General features: G+C 41.0%; 1 protein-coding gene across 4 annotated transcripts in view; it reads right to left on the bottom strand.

Annotated features, from left to right (window-relative positions):
• Positions 1 to 864: 864 nt before the first annotated feature.
• SLC39A9 (solute carrier family 39 member 9) overlaps positions 865 to 22,628 on the bottom strand; it is a 74,253-nt gene continuing 52,489 nt past the window's right edge. For all 4 annotated transcript variants that reach the window (XM_004087172.3, XM_003263624.3, XM_012504400.2 and 1 more), the window contains 4 exons: positions 9,951 to 10,019; positions 8,362 to 8,447; positions 7,403 to 7,537; positions 865 to 4,910 (listed from right to left, as the gene is read on the bottom strand). In XM_004087172.3, the coding sequence (XP_004087220.1) occupies positions 4,680 to 4,910; positions 7,403 to 7,537; positions 8,362 to 8,447; positions 9,951 to 10,019 (521 nt within the window). In that variant the 3' untranslated portion in view covers positions 865 to 4,679. The remainder of the gene's footprint in view (positions 4,911 to 7,402; positions 7,538 to 8,361; positions 8,448 to 9,950; positions 10,020 to 22,628) is intronic.

The following is a 22,628-nucleotide window of genomic DNA, read 5'->3' as shown; positions in this document are numbered from 1 at the left end:
TCAAAAAAAAAGAAAACAAACAAACAAAAAAACAGATCATGTGAGCAGGAAAAAAATAAAATAAAAATGACACCAAACAGAAAAGGACTGGTGGCTCCTTTGGCTAAGCCCAGGTGTGTGTGTGTTTTGATCTCAGGGAAGCCTCCCGAGTAGCTGGGATTTACAGGTACCCCCTACCACACCCAGCTAATTTTTGTATTTTCAGTAGAGATGGGGTTTCACCATGTTGGCCAGGGTGGGCTCTAACTCCTGACCTCAGGTGATCCATCCACTTCGGCCTCCCAAAGTGCTGGGATTACAAGCGTGAGCCACCATGCCCACCCTGAGCACAATCTTTGTAACTAGCTATACATGTAACTATACATATAGAAAACCAGCACAAAGTAGGCCAGTAGTATTTACTGAAATCTAATGACTAACCATAAGTCCACAGAGGGAGAAAAACATTTATCAAATCCACAAGTCACGATTCTCATCAAATTAATTTCCAGGGTCAGTTGTTCATAGCATCTATCTACTCATATAACAACTCTGCCCTTTGAAATGAATCCACTGTGGTTTGGATCTGTTGCCTCTTTCTCTTTTCTGAGAGTAGAGAGAGCTACCTTCATAAATAATATTTGCTAACAATAGCAAGGCAAAAAAAATTATCAATGCATTTGTGTCTTTCAGGGCAGATTGGTCTATCAAGTCCTTAATTTCCCCTCTCTCCTTTCTCCCTCCCTTCCCTAAAGGATGTGCCTGTGGTAGGTACATCTTTCTACCATCCATCACAACTTCTCATTCTCTTTTCTGATGTTCAAATACAGGTCAATTCTGGTCATCAAACAAACTGCCAAAAGGATAAGTAATGAGCCACTCAGATTAAGTTATGCACTAATAAAAATTTAATATCAGAAAACAGCATTTTTTTAACCATTCACAATTAAAGTGGAAAGAGACAAAATTATAAGGCAGCCATCCATGGAATGATTTCATGTTTACAAGGGATCCAGAAAAAGGGACATTTAAAATCACTGTTCCAGCTACTGAACCAGGGGAACTGCAGTCTTATCCCATGAGACTTCTAACTTGCTGGAAGATGCCACAAGAAAAAAAGATCAAAGCCAGTCTCCTTGTGTTAAGCCACTGGGTTAGGCTGAGTACATCTAGAGAATTCCTAAATGGTTGTCTAGTTCTTTCCCACAAGTTACACATCTCCTTCAGGTCTCCTGAGGTGAATCTAGATGTCTCAGGTACAAAGAGGTTTTAATTTCACAGCATCTCCAACAGCGCGCTTTGGGTGATGTGGACCATTCTGTATTGAGCAGAAATTTTCTAATGGAAGGAAGGTTCCTCTGCAGAACAACTACAGAGGATTTTCACTTAACACTGCAGCAGTTCTGGATGAATCTGGTCATGATTCTCAGTCTCCCAAGGGGCTCAGGGGCCCACAAGGCAGGAACGTCCTTTGGGGGTTTGTGCTGCTGTCATACAGTTCCTGTGTTCAGTCCCTAGCTACCATGTATTTCAGGGGCTTAATACACTCCGATGCTGGTGTGTCCTCTTAGTTCTAATCCTTGAAAAAGAGAAAAACCAGGCAGTGACACTTAGAAGTAGGCTGGTAAAAAAAAAAATCACATTTTCTCCTTTCTGCAAAGAAAGGACAACTCAAAACAGCCACTCCCTTTCTTTTCTCTAATGATTCAAAATACCAGAACAGGGCTCACTTGGCTGTTTTGAATTGGGAAAGAAAGAGGTGAAAGGGGGGAGAAAGAGAAAACACATAACCTCTAGGTAGGTAGTACTGTTTCCAACTATCTACGTTCCAGTGCAGAATCTTTGCTAAAAAAAAAAAATTTGGCAACAGTGTGCACAGGAAAACGGAATCAAACCTGGAACATCACTGCTTTCATGAAATGAGAACTCACAAGCAATTAGCTGGAGAGTAAGTGAGGGGAATGGAGCAGTAGTATTCTTTAACTTAATTTGCCATTTAAGAGAGCACTTGGAATCTGAAGAAAGTCTATCCCTACCAAGGAAACAGAGTCAAATTGCAATTAAGATTAACTTTGGTTATATGGAAGGAAGAATCATGCTTTTCATCATCAATTGCATCTCTTTGGTAGCCAATAATTCCATCTGTAATCATGGCAGCAACTTAAGTATTGCCAATGTTTTCAAACGTGTTACAGCATTAAGGCATCCACATCTAAAGAGGCAGTTTTAAACAAGAGGAAAACGGAACTGAAATGTGCCAAGAAGTGAACACGGACACGGCCTCTCCTGGAACACTGCCCACCACGCCAGCAAGCTCTTCCTCCAGTCAAGAAGGCCTGTGCCACGCTGCTTGGTTCCCTGCTGCCTGAAGATGCATTTGAGCCCTATGAGATTAGTATGGCTGTTTCTGCCTGCTGACCAGGAGAGAAATGAGTAGTTCTCGAGGCAGCAGCTTTAAAATCTGGGAAAGCCCATACATAGCTTCTGAGAGCTAAGAGGGCCCTGAAAGGTTTGCTTGTTAATAGTGAGGTCCAGAGGGGAAGGCAAATTTGGAAGTCAGATGGTTCAATCCTTGCCAGAGTTCAAGGCTCCATCCAGCAAGATATACTAGCCAAACTTTTAAGCATGATGGCAAGGCACTGCTGAAAGAGGCTTTGGCCAGTAGAACAAATTACCATTGCACACAACAACATGATAGAAAGCACTACTGTCCAAACCAAACCAGACACTACAATCTGCTATTTATTTGACAAAGTCAGTTTCCAGAGAGAATCTAGGCAACCATATAGTTTGGAAGGACCAGATGAAACCTCAAGTCTCACACAAGTCAGCTGTTAACATCCAATCAAGGAAGTCATTTGGACTTTCCATACCATACCTTCTCTTGGTGGTAAAATTGTATGCAATTGTTGCCAGTGACTACTTAACAACTGTATCCTATTTGTGCTACTTTCCTCACTGTGGCCAGCAGAGGGCTCACAAGCTTTATTTCCACAGCTGCTGATCCAGTGACAAATTCATGAAGGAAATAAATCACAGGCATGCTGGCTTATGCGTCATAAAAAACGTTTTTACAAACTACTACGTCCACTGTCCTGAAGAAACTAGTCTTGGTTCCCCCTTAGTGTAATGTGTTTTGAAATGGTATAGAAAGTAAAAATAAATTAATAATACAATATTATACACTTATTTGACAAGACAGGGTTTACAAAAATTTTGGCAAATATGAAAAAAAAATTATCCTAGTTTGTTAAACACTTTTCCTATCTCAATTGTTTAAATTACCAGAATATTAGTGATTGTGTCAATTTACACATGAGGAGGTGGTATTTTAAGGGCTCAACAAAGCGGCATTTGACACAAAGGTAATTTCTTTGAAGGGGGATAAAGAATAAAGATATTATTATCTTCATTATCACAGTTCGAGAAGTGGTTGTCCTGATAAGAACTCATCTCACACAAATATTAACACCAGCAGTAAGCAGCAAATTGTGGGGAGGAGAGGCTAGAGGGAAAAGTTAGGAGAAAAGCAAAGAAAAGACGAAGAGACAAGAGACATGATTCCAATAAGCTTTAAATCAATAGGCAAACACTTCTCATTTATGATCCATCTTGCTACAGGTGGTTATGTGAGAAGACACAGTGTCCCCTACGCTGACCTAGTATTTAGGTCCCTAGAGGGATTGCTGATCTGCTAAGAGAAATACTTAGAAAAAAAAAAAAAAAAAGAAAAAAAACAACAAAAAACGGACAACCATACATTTTGGTAGTCTTTTACGAAAGGCTACTACAAAGATATCAATAACCATCCAAAAATCACTTAAAATTTAATATCCCTTAATTTCCAAAGATACTTGTGATCTGACTGTTTTTGAAGGATAGCCTAGAACTGAAGCTACTAGAACTTGGCTCCTCTCTAGGAATGTGGAGACAGGTATTCCGCAATGGAGAACTTGACAAGGAATGCTACAAAATACCAGTCACCTCTTTAGAAGCTCCTCCCACCTCTCCTGCTCCATTTGATGGAATGGCAGGCTGGATTCAGAGAGGCACGTGCCAAAGGAGCTGTTTAAGTCCCTCTAGACATCCCCTTTCAATGGATATCTCTTTTGAGTATAAAGTGAGCTTTCAATGTGTCTTGCTGTCATTTTCCTGACCCTAATCCCAAATTAACTAGAATCACCTTTAGCATCTAAGTGAGTGGGTGCTATGACCTTCCATCAAGGCATGTGGCATAGATGCTAAAGCACCAGTCTTACATGGTGGGAACCATGTTAAAAATCAATGGATAAAGTGGTAGAGCGTCTAAACTAAGAAGAAAGAGACATAGCTTAATTACAGAACACTGTATTTTCATAATCACTATTTCATTTTGAGTATGAAGTTCTCCTCTTTTCCTTAAAATGAAATTCCATCTTCCCTGAGAATAGGGTTAAGAGAAACATTAAAACTCAAAATGTCAAGGGCCTTTTAAAAGATAACACAATGGGATGTCTACAGCTAACTGCAATGTAAATGTGTTTCTACTCTAAAAGCTTTTCCATTACTCAGGTTTTAACCTCACCTCCCCTCTGGACTCTAGGAATACATGTGGAGATGCGCAAGGCGAGACAAGAGACTGAGGAAGTGAGTAGCTGTCACGCGCCGGCTGTTCTCACTGGATGGCAAACGGCCCTGGACGAAGGCTGGACCTTGAACATTTAATGCTGGTGTCCTACTGACAGGATGAGGGGAATGAGGCAACCCAGAACCAGGGCTGCCACCTCCAGGCGGCTGAGGCCTCTCCCTCCCGTGGCATCGGGCTTGTGGCTGTGCCCTATTCCGCCCACCTCAGGGAGGACATGTACTGTGGCAACATAAAGAAATGTCCCAGCAGAGAAAAGCATGGCCACTCCCGTGGCGTTCACCTCTGAAAGGGCTTCTTTACTGCTCTGTGAATTAGAAGAGAGAAAGAGGAAAAACTAAGTCAAGTAAAATTCAGGGTCAGGAAGAAGTCCCAATTAAAAAACACTCACTATTCTTAACTGGTGCTGTCTAGGACACTGGGGACATCTAGAGAACACAGTAATTTTAAGTTATTCATGGGAAGCTTCCAAATAAGGGTTTAAGAATATCAGTGATGTATGCAATCGATTTTTAAAAAAATTTATTGTAAATCAACAAATTATAATTATATATATTTATAGGGTATAAAGTGACATGATTCATGAATAAAATGTGGAATAATGAAATAAAACTAACATCTGTTATCTCAAATATTTACCATATTCTGTAGTGAGAACATCTGAAATTTACTCTTAGCAATTTTGAAATGTACCACACACTATTATTAACTATATTCACCACAGTTCCACCATTCTGTCCATCCATTCATCGACTGTATCTGTCTTTAGAGATGAGGTCTCGCTACGTCGCCCAGGCTGGAGTTGAGTGGCTATTCACAGGCACAATCATAACACACTACAGCCTGGAACTCCTGGGCTCAAGCAATCCTCCTGTCTCAGCTTCCCAAGTAGCTGGGACTACAGGTGTGCGCCACTGCTCCTGGCTCACAATTGCTTTTTAAAACGAACTTTAAGTGCTGGTTCAATAGGTTTGGCTTGTATTATTCTTGAGATAGAATCAACAACATATTATTGCAGATATTAAATTTCAGACATGAATTTATTTATCCTACTAATATTTAACAAGCATCCTCTATGCACCAGGCTCTGGGCCAGGTGCTTGAGACACAGTGGTAATCAAGATGCAGTAGTTGCCCTCATAGAGCTTAGAAATATCTCTTAAGCGGCCAGGCGTGGTGGCTCATGCCTATAATCCCAGCACTTTGGGAGGCCGGGGTGGGCAGAGCACGAGGTCAGGAGTTCGAGACCAGCCTGGCCAACATGGTGAAACCCTGTCTCTACTAAAAATACAAAAATTAGCCGGGCATGGTGGCGGGCACCTGTAATCCCAGCTACTCGGGAAGCTGGGGCAGGAGAATCGTCTGAACCCGGGAGGCAGAGGTTGCAGTGAGCCAAGATTGCACCATTGTACTCCAGCCTGGGTGACAGGCAAGATTCCATCTCAAAGGAGAAAAAAAAAATGTGTGTGTATATATGTGTATATATATATGTATCTCATAAGCTAATCTTTATAAAACTAATTTCAACCTTTTCTGTTAAAAAAGTGGACCTATGGACTAGGACAATTAATTAAAATTTTAAGAAAAGGACATGCCATAGATGCAGCAAGTAACTCCATGTCTCCAGAATTATCAGTACCTTCCTGTCAAAAGGTTAAAAAACTGACATTGATTACTGAAGTAATAGAGTAATCTGTTAAAGGGAACAGCATACTGCTCACTGAAAGAAGAGAAGGCTCTTCAGGTAAATGCAAAGGGTTTTTATAACACACTCTCAGCAACTAAGATCAACAAACCTTGCTTAACAGGAACTTAGCCATTCTCTATCACATTTTTCACATGTTCCTATTAATATGGGTTTTACTGCCAAATACTGAATTGACTGATGCTCAGAAGAATCAATGGCCTTTAGAGAGGGTGTTGGTGAAAGCAGTTCCCATCAACTAGCCCTGAGTCAGTTTGCTTCTAAGATTTTCCTCCAGTTGCCTGCCAGTTGACATTTGGGTAAAATGCGGAGGGTTGTTGCTAAGAGCTATAGACAGGATTATAAGGCATGGGAAGGTCCAGCTTGGAGACAGAAGAGCACATGTTACCTCAGGTCTGAAGCTATGTTCAGTACAAAGTATTCAATAGAAAGAACTGTACAGTTACTATCTGGGGACATGAGAGCTGGGAGAAGAGGAGGAACATGTGAAAAATGAGACCAAGAATGGCTAAGTTCCTGTTAAGCAAGGGTTTGTTGATCTTAGTTGCTAACAGTGTGTTATAAAAACCCTTTGCATTTACCTGAAAAGCCTTCTCTCCTTTCAGTGAGCAGTATGCTGTTCCCTTTAACAGATTACTCTATTACTTCAGTAATCAATGTCAGTTTTTTAAACTCTTGACAGCAATCTCTGCCCAGCTGCTGCTCTTCTCAAAGCAGCTATGTGGCTTGTTACTCACGCTTCATGTGTCTACCTCACATTAAATATGGACGGATTTGACTTATTAGATATCTGTCAAATGAAACTAGCATGGCTGGTTAAGTTATACTATTTTAAATATTGAAGGGCTATCATATTTATGCAAATATTCTTGGAACTGATTGATAGGGAAGAAGTTTTCAATTAAATGAATAAGAAAATGCTAATACGAAGAGGACAAATTGGAATTAAGATATTTACCCTGTACAGTTTTTACTCCTAATTTTATCTTTAGTTTGAGAGAGTAATGTATTGGAAAAATTCAATCTAAGAGACCGTATAAGTTCTAAGAGATCACAAGACACTGGTTTAGATAGCTGGGAATAGATTAGCTTACCTTACTCAGTCCTAAGTATGTCACCATGGACATAACTGGTGCTGCCAGTGCAAAGACCAGCAAGTGCTTTCTGATTCGATTCCGCTCTAAGCCAGCATGCATCAAGAAGGAAACCAGTCCAAAAGCAGCTGGTGCCTGGAAATAAAAAATCACCTCTTATTATCATTCTAGAAGTATGGACTGCTTCTACATCAAGAAGTACATGCCATTTGACTATGATTTCTCATACAAAGAAAAACTCACAAAAGGCCAGGCACAGTGGCTCACGCCTGTAATCCTAGCACTTTGGGAGGTCGAGGTGGGTGGATAACCTAAGGTCAGGAGTTCGAGACCAGCCTGGCCAACATGGCGAAACCCCGTCTCTACTAAAAATACAAAAATGTGTCGTGGTGGGCCCCTGTAATCCCAGCTACTTGGGAGGCTGAGACAGGAGAATCGCTTGAACCCAGGAGGCGGAGGTTGCAGTGAGCCGAGATCACACCATTGCACTCCAGCCTGGGTGACAAGAGCAAATTCCATCTCAAAAACAAACAAACAAAAAAACCCACAAGAAAAACAAAACAAAACAAAACCAGGCAGAGTACCAATGCTGAGCTATGCCTCTTAGGAATTAATGTTCTAAGCCAAGAAAAGATCCTATTTGTGTGTTTCTTGGATAGTAAAAAAGAGAAACAGTCAAGAAAAATACTTTTGAACAGAAATTATTACTATGAAATATAAAAATCTGACGAGAATTTGACAATTTGTGTATATGTCTACACAAAAAAATTGAAACCCCTCAAGGAAAAGCTTAAGAAAAGGGAACAAGAAGCTATGAACAGATTTATTCGATTTTCCAAAATGAATAGCAATTATGAAACGAAGAAAATGTTCCTATTCCAGAAAAAACATTAAGGACCATGAGAAATTTTAATTATGAATACACTCAATACCAAACCTTACACCAAAATGTTGCTTACCTTATGTAGCATGATTGCCACAAACACAATTAACTGGACACTAGTCTGTGAAGTAGACGCTGCTGCTCCCAAGGCAACACCATCAGCTATATTTGGAAACAAGGAAACATAAAATACTATAAACAACAACAACAACAGTGTAGTGGTTGAGTGTATGAGCTTTACAGCCAGGTCCAGCTGGATCTAGTAAGGTTACTTAACCTTTCTACATGCCAGCCTTATCTTTAAAATGTGTTCAATAAAGTATGTATTTCTTAGAGTTTTCGTGAGGATTAAATGAGATAATGTAAAGAACATAGCATCTGGCCCAGAGTATTCAATGTTAGTTATTTTGGTTGCTGTTGTTGTTATTGGAAAACTGACATTCAATTTTCCAACTAATCAAAAATCCATTGATTAGTTAATCAAATTGTAACAAGGGAAATACCAAGGAAGAATTTCAAAAGAAGCATCTCTTAATCTTATAGGCAAAGAAACAAAATAGTCCCAGCTACTCGGGAGGCTGACGCAGGAGGATTGCTTAAACCCGAGAGGTGGAGCTTGCAGTGAGCCGAGATTGCGCCACTGCACTCCAGCCTGGGCGACAGAGTGAGACTCCGTCTCAAAAAAAGAAAAAAAGAAATAAATAAAATAAAGATACTAGAACTCTATATAGATGATTACTACTTAATGAGTAAACACTGGTTGAATGAATGAAATTTGTTAGAAAAGCATATTATACTTAGAAAGGGCACGGTAACAGTGTACCACCTTTCACATGCCTTTCTTTGCCACTGATAGAATTCTATTACTAGGACTAGGTTTGGGTTATGATTCTACAGTGTACCCTGCCAGCAATGCTGAGACCTCTGCATTCCACTGCATACCACTTCTGCTTAAACTGGTGCTTTGCATATAAACTGGTAACAGAGCTGTTCAGGACAAAAGTGCCAAGGCTCTTTTCCAGATGACATTCTAGAGCCAAGAATGAAAAGAGCAAACTTCTTCTTAAGAGCTAGACAGTAAATATTTCAGGCTTTGCAGTTATTTGGTCTCTTGCAACTGTTCAATTCTGCCACTGTTGCACAAAAACAAAAGAGATGGATCATTGTCATTGTCTATCTCTTCCTCAGCCTCCTGCAACTTTATCTTCATTCTAACATCAGTCACATTTGCCTTTCTCCATTTTTTATTGCCATCGCCCTAACCTAAATTTTCATCACTCAAACAAACCTAAATCAGCAATAGGTTCCCTACTCTCATTTTTCCCTAATCAAATTCACTGTCACAAACAATACATAAATACATGGGCAAGGCTGTGTTCCAATAAAACTTCCTTAATTTGAATTATATAATTCTCATGTGCTACAGTATGTTCCTCTCTCTCTCTCTCTTTTTAACCATTAAAAAGTATAGAAACCATTCTTAGCTTGCAAACCCCTGACACTGAGCACACCAGGCTTGTGCTTGTGTTGGAGGACTTCATTAAGAAACCTTTTCCTCAAAGGCCAGTCCAAGAGCATTCATTGAGGACAGTCCCTGAAATATAAACACTAAGGTCTCCCCTGTGTGACAGAAAACAAAGAAGTTCCACTGCAATCCAACCTTACCTGCAGCATGGACGACCAGACCCAGCGTGGTGGTGATTTTGGAATTGCTAGACCTTGCTGCTTCTGGATCTAAAGTGAAAATGAGAAAGACAGCGTTAAGCTATGTGAGACAGAAACTGTTCAAACGTTGGTCTGGAGGTGAAAGAATTTCGCTAATGTTGGCCAGGCTGGTCTCAAACTCCTGACCTCCAATGATCCACCCGCCTCACCCTCCCAAAGTGTTGAGATTATAGGTGTGAGCCACCGCACCCAGCCACTATCTTTTTTCTTTCTGCTTCGAACCCTTAGAAGATTTCCCTGTCCTGAAGAGGTGGCTAAGAGAGAACTCTTCATTTGACTCGGCCTTACCTTAACAGAAAAATCACTGAAATGTGTAACCCCCAATGGCCCCAACTTCCTCCTATTCCTTAATCCTCTTCCTCTACTGTTCCAAGGAAAGTGCTCTATGGCCTCTGATCATTTCTTTCCAGACCAATCTAACTGTCATTGTCTATCTCTTCCTTAGCATCCTGCAACTTTATCTTCATTCTAACATCTGTCACATTTTTATTGCCATCACCCTAACCTAAATTTTCATCACTCAAACCTAAATTAGCATCAGGTTCCCTACTCTCGTTTTTCCCTAATATAATTCATCTTACACATCCGTGTCAAATTCATCTTTTGAAACCACCACCATTGGCCGGGCACAGTGGCTCACACCTGTAATTCCAGCACTTTGGGAGGCCGAGGCAGGTGGATCATCTGAGGTCAGGAGTTCGAGACCAGCCTGACCAACATGGTGAAACCCTGTTTCTACTAAAAAATACAAAAATTAGCTGAGTGTGGTGGCGGGCGCCTGTAATCTCAGCTACTTGGGAGCTGAGGCAGGAGAATTGCTTGAACCCAGGAGGCAGAGGTTGCAATGAGCCGAGATTGTGCCATTGCCCTCCAGCCTGGGCAACAACAGTGAAACTCCGTCTCAAAAACAAACAAACAAAAAAACCCACCACCCTTCTGATGTGTCAGTTACCATTTAAGAATCTGCTGCTTTTCAAATTCAGGGCAAACTGCTATATTAGGTAGGTTCTTAAGCCCTTCATCAACTAGTTCCAACTTATTTCTCAATGTCCAGCCTAGTTAAACCAGTTTGCTTAACAACATCAAACAAAACCTTCTTATTCTCCTTTCCCCAAGTCTCCTCACCTGTAATTCTTGGCACATACTGAACTTCTCAGCTTGTTAACCCAAAACTTGGACATCAATCAAAGTCTAACTACAGAACCACTTCCCTCAAGAAAGAATAAAAAATTGAAGACTAAGCATGGTGGCTCATGCCTGTAACCTCAGCAGTCTGTGAGGTCGAGGGGGAAGGATCACTTGAGGCCAGGAGTTTGAGACCAGCCTGGGCAACATCACAAGATCCTATCTCTACAAAATTTTTAAAATTTAGCCCAGTGTGGTGGTGCATGCCTGTAGTCCCAGATATCTAAGAGGTTAAGGTGGAAGGATCACTTGTGCCTAGGAGTTTAAGGCTGCAACAAGTTATGCTCATGCCACTGGACTCCAGCTCGGGTGACAGAGCAAGACCTTGTCTCAAGAAAAATTAAAAATAAAAAAAAAAATTTAAAAAATTGATTCCAGCTCAAAGCAACTCTCCCCTTGCCTAGACCTAGTGATCTATATGGCCAGTCTTCAAAGGTTCCTCTATACACCACCTCAGATATACACAGCCATTTTCACTTGAATGTTTTCTATCCCCAGATGGACTGTAAATGCTAAAGCATTAAATTTTCTACCTCTCTTTTCCTTTAACATGTCTGACAGAATGTAGCACAGCACTAGGCACCCAATAGTTACTTAATAAATCCTTGCTGAAGAGTAAAAAAAGCGTTTATGTGTATTAAATAAAGATGTTACTGCTATTGTAGGAAACATACAAGTAAATAAAGTTAAAAGATAGGGACATCAGAATGCCAGGTAAAATGACAGATGAACATCAGTCAAGTAAGTTACAGGGGATTTAATCTTCTTAGGAGTCCAGCATACAAAAGGAAGGGGTTTACAATGGAAAAAGTATACAAGTAAAGTAAGATATTACCTCTTATTAATAAATGATATTTTCCTATTAAAACACTGCAAAGAAGGGAAGCTAATGACCCTAATCACTCTGAGCCAGCAAATAGCTCAACGCTACCCTGAACTGGAAGGAACAGTCAAATTACACTATGTGCAAGCTGGCTCTAGCTTTTTTTTATACAAAGCCTTATCATCCAGTTATACTTAAACAATTAGAGCAAAATTAGAAAGTTTTGGAGCAAATCAATAGAAAGCTCCTCCACTCCACCCCACGAACAGAAACGGTGATTTCTGCATTTTCATCTCACTAGGATGCTAACAGTGGGTGCAGGACAGTCGGTGAGCGCACTGTGCGCGAGCCGAAGCAGGGCGAGCATTACTCAACGCAAGGTCAGGATTCCTTTCCTAGTCAAAGAAACGGGAAGCAGACGGCACCTGGAATATCGGGTCAGTCCCACCCTAACTGCGCTTTTCCAACGGGCCTGGAAAACGGCACACTAGGAGATTGTGTCCCGCACCTGGCTTGGAGGGTCCTATGCCCACGGAGTCTCGCTAATTGCTAGCACAGCAGTCTGAGATCAAGCTGCGAGGCGGCAGCGAGGCTGGGGGAGGGGCGCCCGCCATTGCCCAGGCTTGCTTAGGTAAACAAAGCAGCCAGGAAGCTCGAACTGGGTGGAGCCCACCACAGCTCAAGGAGGCCTGCCTGCCTCTGTAGGCTCCACCTCTGGGGGCAGGGCACAGACAAACAAAAACTCTGCAAGAACTTCCACAGACTTAAATGTCCCTGTCTGACTGACAGCTTTGAAGAGAGTAGTGGTTCTCCCAGCACGCAGCTGGAGATCTGAGAACAGTCAGACTGCCTCCTAAAGTGGGTCCCTCACCCCTGAGCAGCCTAACTGGGAGGCACCCCCCCAGTAGGGACAGACTGACACCTCATTCAACCCGGTACTTCTCTGAGACAAAACTTTCAGAGGAACTATCAGACAGCTGAATTTGTGGTCTCACGAAAATCCGCTGTTCTGCAGCCACCGCTGCTGACACCCAGCCAAACAGGGTCTGGAGTGGACCTCTAGTAAACTCCAACAGACCTGCAGCTGAGGGTCCTGTCTGGTAGAAGGAAAACTAACAAACAGAAAGGACATCCACACCAAAAACCCATCTGTACATCACCATCATCAAAGACAAAAAGTAGATAAAACCACAGAGATGGGGAAAAAACAGACCAAAAAAACTGGAAACTCTAAAAAACAGAGCACCTCTCCTCCTCCAAAGGAACGCAGTTCCTCACCAGCAACGGAACAAAGCTGGATGGAGGATGACTTTGATGAGTTGAGAGAAGAAGGCTTCAGACGATCAAACTACTCTGAGCTACGAGAGGAAATTCAAAACAACAGCAAAGAAGTTAAAAACTTTGAAAAAAAATTAGAAGAATGGATAACTAGAATAACCAATGGAGAGAAGGGCTTCAAGGAGCCGATGGAGCTGAAAGCCAAGTTTCGAGAACTACGCGAAGATTGCAGAAGCCTCAGTAGCAGATGCGATCAACTGGAAGAAAGGGTATCGCTGATGGAAGATGAAATGAATGAAATGAAAAGAGAAAGGAAGTTTAGAGAAAAAAGGATAAAAAGAAATGAACAAAGCCTCCAAGAAATTTGGGACTATGTGAAAAGACCAAACCTACGTCTGATTGGTGTACCTGAAAATGATGGGGAGAATGGAACCAAGTTGGAAAACACTCTGCAAGATATTATCCAGGAGAACTTCCCCAATCTAGCAAGGCAGGCCAGCATTCAGATTCAGGAAATACAGAGAACGCCACAAAGATACTCCTCGAGAAGGGCAACTCCAAGACACATTATTGTCAGATTCACCAAAGTTGAAATGAAAGAAAAAATGTTAAGGGCAGCCAGAGAGAAAGGTCGGGTTACCCACAAAGGGAAGCCCATCAGACTAACAGCTGATCTCTCAGCAGAAACTCTACAAGCCAGAAGAGAGTGGGGGCCGATATTCAACATTCTTAAAGAAAAGAATTTTCAACCCAGAATCTCCTATCCCGCCAAACTAAGCTTCATAAGTGAAGGAGAAATAAAACACTTTACAGACAAGCAAACGCTGAGTGATTTTGTCACCACCAGGCCTGCCCTAAAAGAGCTCCTGAAGGAAGCACTAAACATGGAAAGGAACAACCGGTACCAGCCACTGCAAAAACATGCCAAATTGTAAAGACCATCGAGACTAGGAAGAAACTATAGCAACTAACGAACAAAATAACCAACTAACATCATAATGACAGGATCAGATTCACACATAACAATATTAACGTTAAATGTAAATGGGCTAAATGCTCCAATCAAAAGACACAGACTGGCAAACTGGATAAGGAGTCAGGACCCATCAGTGTGCTGTATTCAGGAAACCCATCTCACGTGCAGAGACACACATAGACTCAAAATAAAGGGATGGAGGAAGATCTATCAAGCAACTGGAAAACAAAAAAAGGCAGGGGTTGCAATCCTAGTCTCTGATAAAATAGACTTTAAACCAACAAAGATCAAAAGAGACAAAGAAGGCCATTACATAATGGTAAAGGGATCAATTCATCAAGAAGAGCTAACTATCCTAAATATATATGCACCCAACACAGGAGCACCCAGATTCATAAAGCAAGTCCTGAGTGACCTACTAAGGGACTTAAACTCCCACACAATAATAATGGGAGATTTTAACACCCCACTGTCAGCATTAGACAGATCAACGAGACAGAAAGTTAACAAGGATATCCAGGAATTGAACTCAGCTCTACATAAAGTGGACCTAATAGACATCTACAGAACTCTCCACCCCAAGTCAACAAAATATACATTTTCTTCAGCACCACACCACACCTATTCCAAAATTGACCACATAGTTGGAAGTAAAGCTCTCCTCAGCAAATGTAAAAGAACAGAAATTATAACAAACTGTCTCTCAGACCACAGTGCAATCAAACTAGAACTCAGGATTAAGAAACTCACTCAAAACCGCTCTACTACATGGAAACTGAACAACCTGCTCCTGAATGACTATTGGGTACATAATGAAATGAAGGCAGAAATAAAGATGTTCTTTGAAACCAACGAGAACAAAGACACAACATACCAGAATCTCTGGGACACATTCAAAGCAGTGTGTAGAGGGAAATTTATAGCACTAAATGCCCACAAGAGAAAGCAGGAAAGATCCAAAATTGACTCCCTAACATCACAATTAAAAGAACTAGAAAAGCAAGAGCAAACACATTCAAAAGCTAGCAGAAGGCTAGAAATAACTAAAATCAGAGCAGAACTGAAGGAAATAGAGACACAAAAAACCCTTCAAAAAATTAATGAATCCAGGAGCTGGTTTTTTGAAAAGATCAACAAAATTGATGGACCGCTAGCAAGACTAATAAAGAAGAAAAGAGAGAAGAATCAAATAGATGCAATAAAAAACGAAAAAGGGGATATCACCACCGATCCCACAGAAATACAATCTACCATCAGAGAATACTACAAACACCTCTATGCAAATAAACTAGAAAATCTAGAAGAAATGGATAAATTCCTTGACAAATACACCCTCCCAAGACTAAACCAGGAAGAAGTTGAATCTCTGAATAGACCAATAACAGGTTCTGAAATTGTGGCAATAATCAATAGCTTACCAACCAAAAAGAGTCCAGGACCTGATGGATTCACAGCCGAATTCTACCAGAGGTACAAGGAGGAACTGGTACCATTCCTTCTGAAACTATTCCAATCGATAGAAAAAGAGGGAATCCTCCCTAACACATTTTATGAAGCCAGCATCGTCCTGATACCAAAACCTGGCAGAGACATAACCAAAAAAGAGAATTTCAGACCAATATCCTTGATGAACATTGATGCAAAAATCCTCAATAAAATACTGGCAAACCGAATCCAGCAGCACATCAAAAAGCTTATCCACCATGATCAAGTGGGCTTCATCCCTGGGATGCAAGGCTGGTTCAACATACGCAAATCAATAAATGTAATCCAACATATAAACAGAACCAAAGACAAAAACCACATGATTATCTCAATAGATGCAGAAAAGGCCTTTGACAAAATTCAACAACCCTTCATGCTAAAAACTCTCAATAAATTAGGTATTGATGGGACGTATCTCAAAATAATAAGAGCTATCTACGACAAACCCACAGCCAATATCATACTGAATGGGCAAAAACTGGAAGCATTCCCTCTGAAAACTGGCACAAGACAGGGATGCCCTCTCTCACCGCTCCTGTTCAACATAGTGCTGGAAGTTCTGGCCAGAGCAATCAGGCAGGAGAAGGAAATAAAAGGTATTCAATTAGGAAAAGAGGAAGTCAAATTGTCCCTGTTTGCAGATGACATGATTGTATATCTAGAAAACCCCATTGTCTCAGCCCAAAATCTCCTTAAGCTGATTAGCAACTTCAGTGAAGTCTCAGGATACAAAATTAATGTACAAAAATCACAAGCATTCTTGTACACCAATAACAGACAATCAGAGAGCCAAATCATGAGTGAACTCCCATTCACAATTGCTTCAAAGAGAATAAAATACCTAGGAATCCAACTTACAAGGGATGTGAAGGACCTCTTCAAGGAGAACTACAAACCACTGCTCAATGAAATAAAAGAGGATACAAACAAATGGAAGAACATTCCATGCTCATGGGTTGGAAGAATCAATATCGTGAAAATGGCCATACTGCCCAAGGTAATTTATAGATTCAATGCCATCCCCATCAAGCTACCAATGACTTTCTTCACAGAATTGGAAAAAACTACTTTAAAGTTCATATGGAACCAAAAAAGAGCCCGCATCGCCAAGTCAATCCTAAGCCAAAAGAACAAAGCTGGAGGCATCACGCTACCTGACTTTAAACTATACTACAAGGCTACAGTCACCAAAACAGCATGGTACTGGTACCACAACAGAGACATAGATCAATGGAACAGAACAGAGCCCCCAGAAATGATGCCGCATAGCTACAACTATCTGATCTTTGACAAACCTGACAAAAACAAGAAATGGGGAAAGGATTCCCTATTTAATAAATGGTGCTGGGAAAACTGGCTAGCCATATGTAGAAAGCTGCAACTGGATCCCTTCCTTACACCTTATACAAAAATTAATTCAAGATGGATTAAAGACTTATATGTTAGACCTAAAACCATTAAAATCCTACAAGAAAACCTAGGCAATACCATTCAGGACATAGGCGTGGGCAAGGACTTCATGTCTAAAACACCAAAAGCAATGGCAACAAAAGCCAAAATCGACAAATGGGATCTCATTAAAATAAAGAGCTTCTGCACAGCAAAAGAAACTATCATCAGAATGAACAGGCAACCTACAGAATGGGAGAAAATTTTTGCAACCTACTCATCTGACAAAGGGCTAATATCCAGAATCTATAATGAACTCAAACAAATTTACAAGAAAAAAACAAACAACCCCATCAAAAAGTGGGCAGAGGACATGAACAGACACTTCTCAAAAGAAGACATTTATGCAGCCAGAAAACACATGAAGAAATGCTCATCATCACTGGCCATCAGAGAAATGCAAATCAAAACCACAGTGAGATACCATCTCACACCAGTTAGAATGGCCATCATTAAAAAATCAGGAAACAACAGGTGCTGGAGAGGATGTGGAGAAATAGGAACACTTTTACACTGTTGGTGGGACTGTAAACTAGTTCAACCATTGTGGAAGTCAGTGTGGCGATTCCTCAGGGATCTCGAACTAGAAATACCATTTGACCCAGCCATCCCATTACTGGGTATATACCCAAAGGACTATAAATCATGCTGCTATAAAGACACATGCACACGTATGTTTATTGCGGCACTATTCACAATAGCAAAGAGTTGGAACCAACCCAAATGTCCAACAACGATAGACTGGATTAAGAAATGTGGCACATATACACCATGGAATACTATGCAGCCATAAAAATGATGAGTTCGTGTCTTTGTAGGACATGATGAAACTGGAAAACATCATTCTCAGTAAACTATCGCAAGGACAAAAAACCAAACACCGCATGTTCTCACTCATAGGGGAATTGAACAATGAAACTCATGACACAGGAAGGGAACATCACACTCCGGGGACTGTTGTGGGTGGGGGAGGGGGAGGACAGCATTAGGAGATACACCTAATGTTAAATGACGAGTTAATGGTGCAGAAATCAACATGGCACATGGATACATATGTAACAAACCTGCACATTGTGCACATGTACCCTAAAACCCTAAAGTATAATAAAAAAAAAATAAAAAAAAAATAAAAAAAAATTAGAAAGTTTTTATAAACCTATAAAGACTGCAGTTTAGCATAAATATAATAAATACACTTTTATTGATATTTTATAATACATAAAACTCTGTAGAAAATAGGTAAAATCAGGTCATCACACATGAAAGCCAGCAAAAACAATGACTTCAGAGATAAAACAGGAATAATAATAAAGGAACACAAGTTACATTTAATTCTCTGTATAGGATTACAGGGCACTACTGCGCCCACACATTTTATTTTTATTTTTTTACAGACAGAGTCTTGCTCTGTTGCCCAGGCTGGAGTGAAGTGGTGCGATCACAGCTCACTGCAGCCTCGAACTGAAGTGATTCTCCCTCCCATCTCAGCCACCTGAGTAGCTGTGACTACAGGCAAGTGCCACTATGCCTGGCTAATTTTTAAAGTACTTTTTTGTAGAGATGGGTCTTGCTGTGTTGTCCAGGCTAGTCTCAAACTCCTGACCTCAAGCCATCTTCCCACTTTGGCCTCCCAAAGTGCTGGGATTACAGGTATGCACCATTGTGCCTGGCCTGACAATCACCATATATATCTTTAGAATCAGGTTTTTTTAAAAAAATCATTTGTTAAATGGAAATTTCTTTCAACTTACTGAGGAGGAAAAATTTTATTTCACATATTTAACATGTTTACATTTACATACATGTTTCAAAACACATAGAAGTGAAGTGGCCATTTCATCATTTTCCAAATTTCTCTTTGGCAGATCAAGGATTCTGAGAAAGTAGAATGGTATGGAAGAAGGATACCCTGAGAGAAGGCTGGCTTTGCCCCAGCTCGGTCCTCTTTCTTCCTTTCTTCCTTTTTTTTTTTTTATGTTGAGATGGAATCTTGTATGGTTGCCCGGGCTGGAGTGCAGTGACGCGATCTCGGCTCACTGAAACCTCTGTCTCCCAGGTTCAAGTGATTCTCGTTGCCTCAGCCTACCAAGTAGCTGGGATTACAGGTGCCCGTCACCGCGCCTCGCTAATTTTTTTGTATTTTTAGTAAAGACGGGGTTTCACTATGTTGGCCAGGCTGGTCTCGAACCCCTGACCTCATGATCCACCCACCTCGGCCTCCCAAAGTGCTGGGATTACAGGTGTGAGCCACCGCGCGCAGGCCCCTTCCTTTCTTGCATAAAACACTCACACATGTGTACACACACACACACACACACACACACACACACAGAGCAGGATGTCAGAGGGAAACTAGAGCCACTTGCCCCTTCCCAGGATCAGAGAACACACAAAAGGTCATTACTTTCTGCAGCTACTCTCTGTTCTTGAACTCACAACACTGTCCTGACCATGAATAAAGTCAGGTAGGAGAAACTTACAACTCCCTGAACTATAGGTTCACAAGTGTGAAATTCGACCATCCTTGTTTCTTTTTCTCTCCCTTTTTTTAAGACACAGGGTCTTCCTCTGTCACTCAGGCTGAAGTACAGTAGCACAATCATAGCTTACTGCAGTCTCGAATTCCTGGGCTCATGCAATCCTCCCATCTCAGCCTCCCAAGTAACTGGGATTACAAGCACATGCCACCACGCCCAGCTAATTTTTAAGATTTTTGTAGAGACAGGGTCTCGCTTTGTTGCCCAGGCTGGTCTCAAACTCCTGGGCTGAAGCAATCTTCCCGTCTTGGCCTCCCAAATCGCTTGGGATTACAGGCATGAGTCACCATGCCCAGCCTACTTTAAACTGAAACTGACAAGAATCACAAGAAAAATGTCTTGGATCCCAGTGTGGCCAACTATGTAATACAGCCAGAGTCTGATACCACCCAACAGTGCTTCTCATTTGCTGTTTGGAATAAGGCACATGAATAAAACTATTTATTCTTACACCAACTTTCCAAGATAAGATTTTATTAAAAAAGATAACTCTATGGTAAAAAATTTAACACATAGTAAATACAAGGAGATTAAAAACTGTTCTAGACCAAAATTATTTTGTTTTGTTTTAAGCTTACTCCCATAATTTTTTTAAACTCTAATTTGGAAATAATTTTAAACCTTCAGTAAAGTTGCAAGAATAGTTAAAAAAAATTCATACATCCTTTTCTCAGATGGACCAATATATTGACTAACATTTTGCCCCATTTGCTTCATCATTTATACTCATGCTCTCTATACACACACACATTCTTTTTCTCTAACATTTAAAAGTAAGTTGCACACACACATCAATAACCCTTTATCCCCAGATACTTCAATGTGTATTTTCTAAGAGAAAAGATATTTTCTTACAGTACAGTAATCAACATTGACAGTTTTTCTAATTTTCTTGCATATTGTAATTTTGTCAACTGCTTAATAAAGTACTTACTTCAGGGCATGTTTCCTTTCCAGAAAGGATCCAGTCTAGAATCACACATTTCACTTAGTTGTAACTCTTTAGTCTCCTTTAATCTAGAACATTTCCTCTCGCTTTGACTTTTATGACATTGCCATTTTTGGATAATATATTCTCCTTCTTTCTTGTTTTTTTAGTAATAAAAAACTTTTGTGTGTATGTCCTTAGACTATGGGTGCTTGGATGAAATGTTATAAAGGTGATGATGCTTCTCTGGGTATCACATCTAGAGGTGCAGGATGTGCATCTGCTGCTCACTGGTGATGTTTATTTTGAATTATATCCTGGACATTGCCAACATTATCTCATGGATAGTCAGATTTTGTTATATTCCTCCAAAGAGTGATTTTTTTGTTTGTTTTGCTTTAAGCAGCTTGGTTGGATTAAAACTGCAAAATGTCTTTTGGGTTGCTGCTCAATTTTCAGTTTAATTTTTTTTTTGTGCTTTTTTTTTTTTTTTTTTTTTTTTGAGACGGAGTCTCACTTTGTCGCCCAGGCTGGAGTGCAGTGGCGTGACCTCAGCTCACTGCAAGCTCTGCCTCCCATGTTCACGCCATTCTCCTGCCTCAGCCTCCCCAGTAGCTGGGACTACAGGCGCCGGCCACCACGCCCGGCTAATTTTTTTGTATTTTTAGTAGAGACATGGTTTCACCGTGTTAGCCAGGATGGTCTCGATCTCCTGGCCTTGTGATCCACCTGCCTTGGCCTCCCGAAGTGCTGCGATTACCGGGCATCAGCCACTGTGCCCCACCCTTTTTTTTTTTTTGAGACAGGGCCTCCCTCTGTTGCCCAGGCTGGAATACAGTGGCACAATACTGGCTCACTGTAACCTCCCTGTCCTGGGCTCAAGCTACCCTCCCACCTCAGTCTCCTAAGTAGCTGGGACTACAAGCACAGGTCACCACAACCAGCTAATTTTTGTATTTTTTTGTAGAAAAAAGGTTTTGACATGTTGCCCAGGCTGGTCTCAAACTCCTGGGCTCAAGCCATCCACCCACCTTGGCCTCCCAAAGTCCTGGGATTACAGGCATGAGCCACTGCATCCAGCCCAGTTTAGTTCATAATTATCTTCAGTTGAGCTACTTGGAGTCTGCCAAGCATGGTTCAGGGTCAGCTGGAGACCGAGGCAGTTCATATACAGAATTTGGGGCTGAGTTTCTCTTCTTTCTAGGATTCTCCCTTATTTTCAGTGCTGTAACCACTGAAACTCCTGAACTCTGTCCTCTGGTTCTTCAGTCCAGAAAGACTGAGTTTTCTATCAGAGTTTTAGCTGTCCCACAGGGGACTGACTACTAAAAGCAGTAAAAATAGGAAATGCACCCTGTTCCAAGTGTTGACTCCCTTCCAGAATTTGCTTGCTTTGGGTCACTCTCCACTGGTTTTTTGAATTCTGTCCAGCATTTTTAGTTACCTGTAAGGAGGCTGATCTGAGAGCTTACTTGGTCATATCAAAAGCAGAATGCTTGTGACCTTAATTTTGACTATCTGATCAAGGTATCATCTGATTTCTTCATTTAGTTACTTCTTTCCCCTTGAAGCCAATAAGGAAATAAAAATTTGCCCCCTACATTTAACATTCATTGATGATGCATGCCTGAGTCAACCTTTACGGAGGGTTGCAAAAATGAGTATTTTTCCAACTCCAGCACTCTTTCTACATTTAACAATTGGAGCATTCTACTATAAGCAAGTGCTCGCGCTCTCTCTCTCTCTCTCTCTCTCTCTCTCTATATATATATATATATATATCTCTCTCTCTCTCTCTCTCTCACAGATGGGCCCATGGATTCCCATTTTTTTTTTTTTTTTTTTTGAGACAGAGTTTAGTTCTTGTCTCCCAGGCTGGAGTGCAATGGCACAATCTTGGCTCACTGCAACCTCTGCCTCCTGGGTTCAAGCAATTCTCCCGTCTCAGCTTCCCCGG

Source organism: Nomascus leucogenys, chromosome 1a (assembly GCF_006542625.1).
Source record: "Nomascus leucogenys isolate Asia chromosome 1a, Asia_NLE_v1, whole genome shotgun sequence".
Taxonomy (NCBI): domain Eukaryota; kingdom Metazoa; phylum Chordata; class Mammalia; order Primates; family Hylobatidae; genus Nomascus; species Nomascus leucogenys.
Note: the sequence above shows the minus strand (reverse complement) of the source record. Positions and strands in the feature narration are given on the sequence as shown.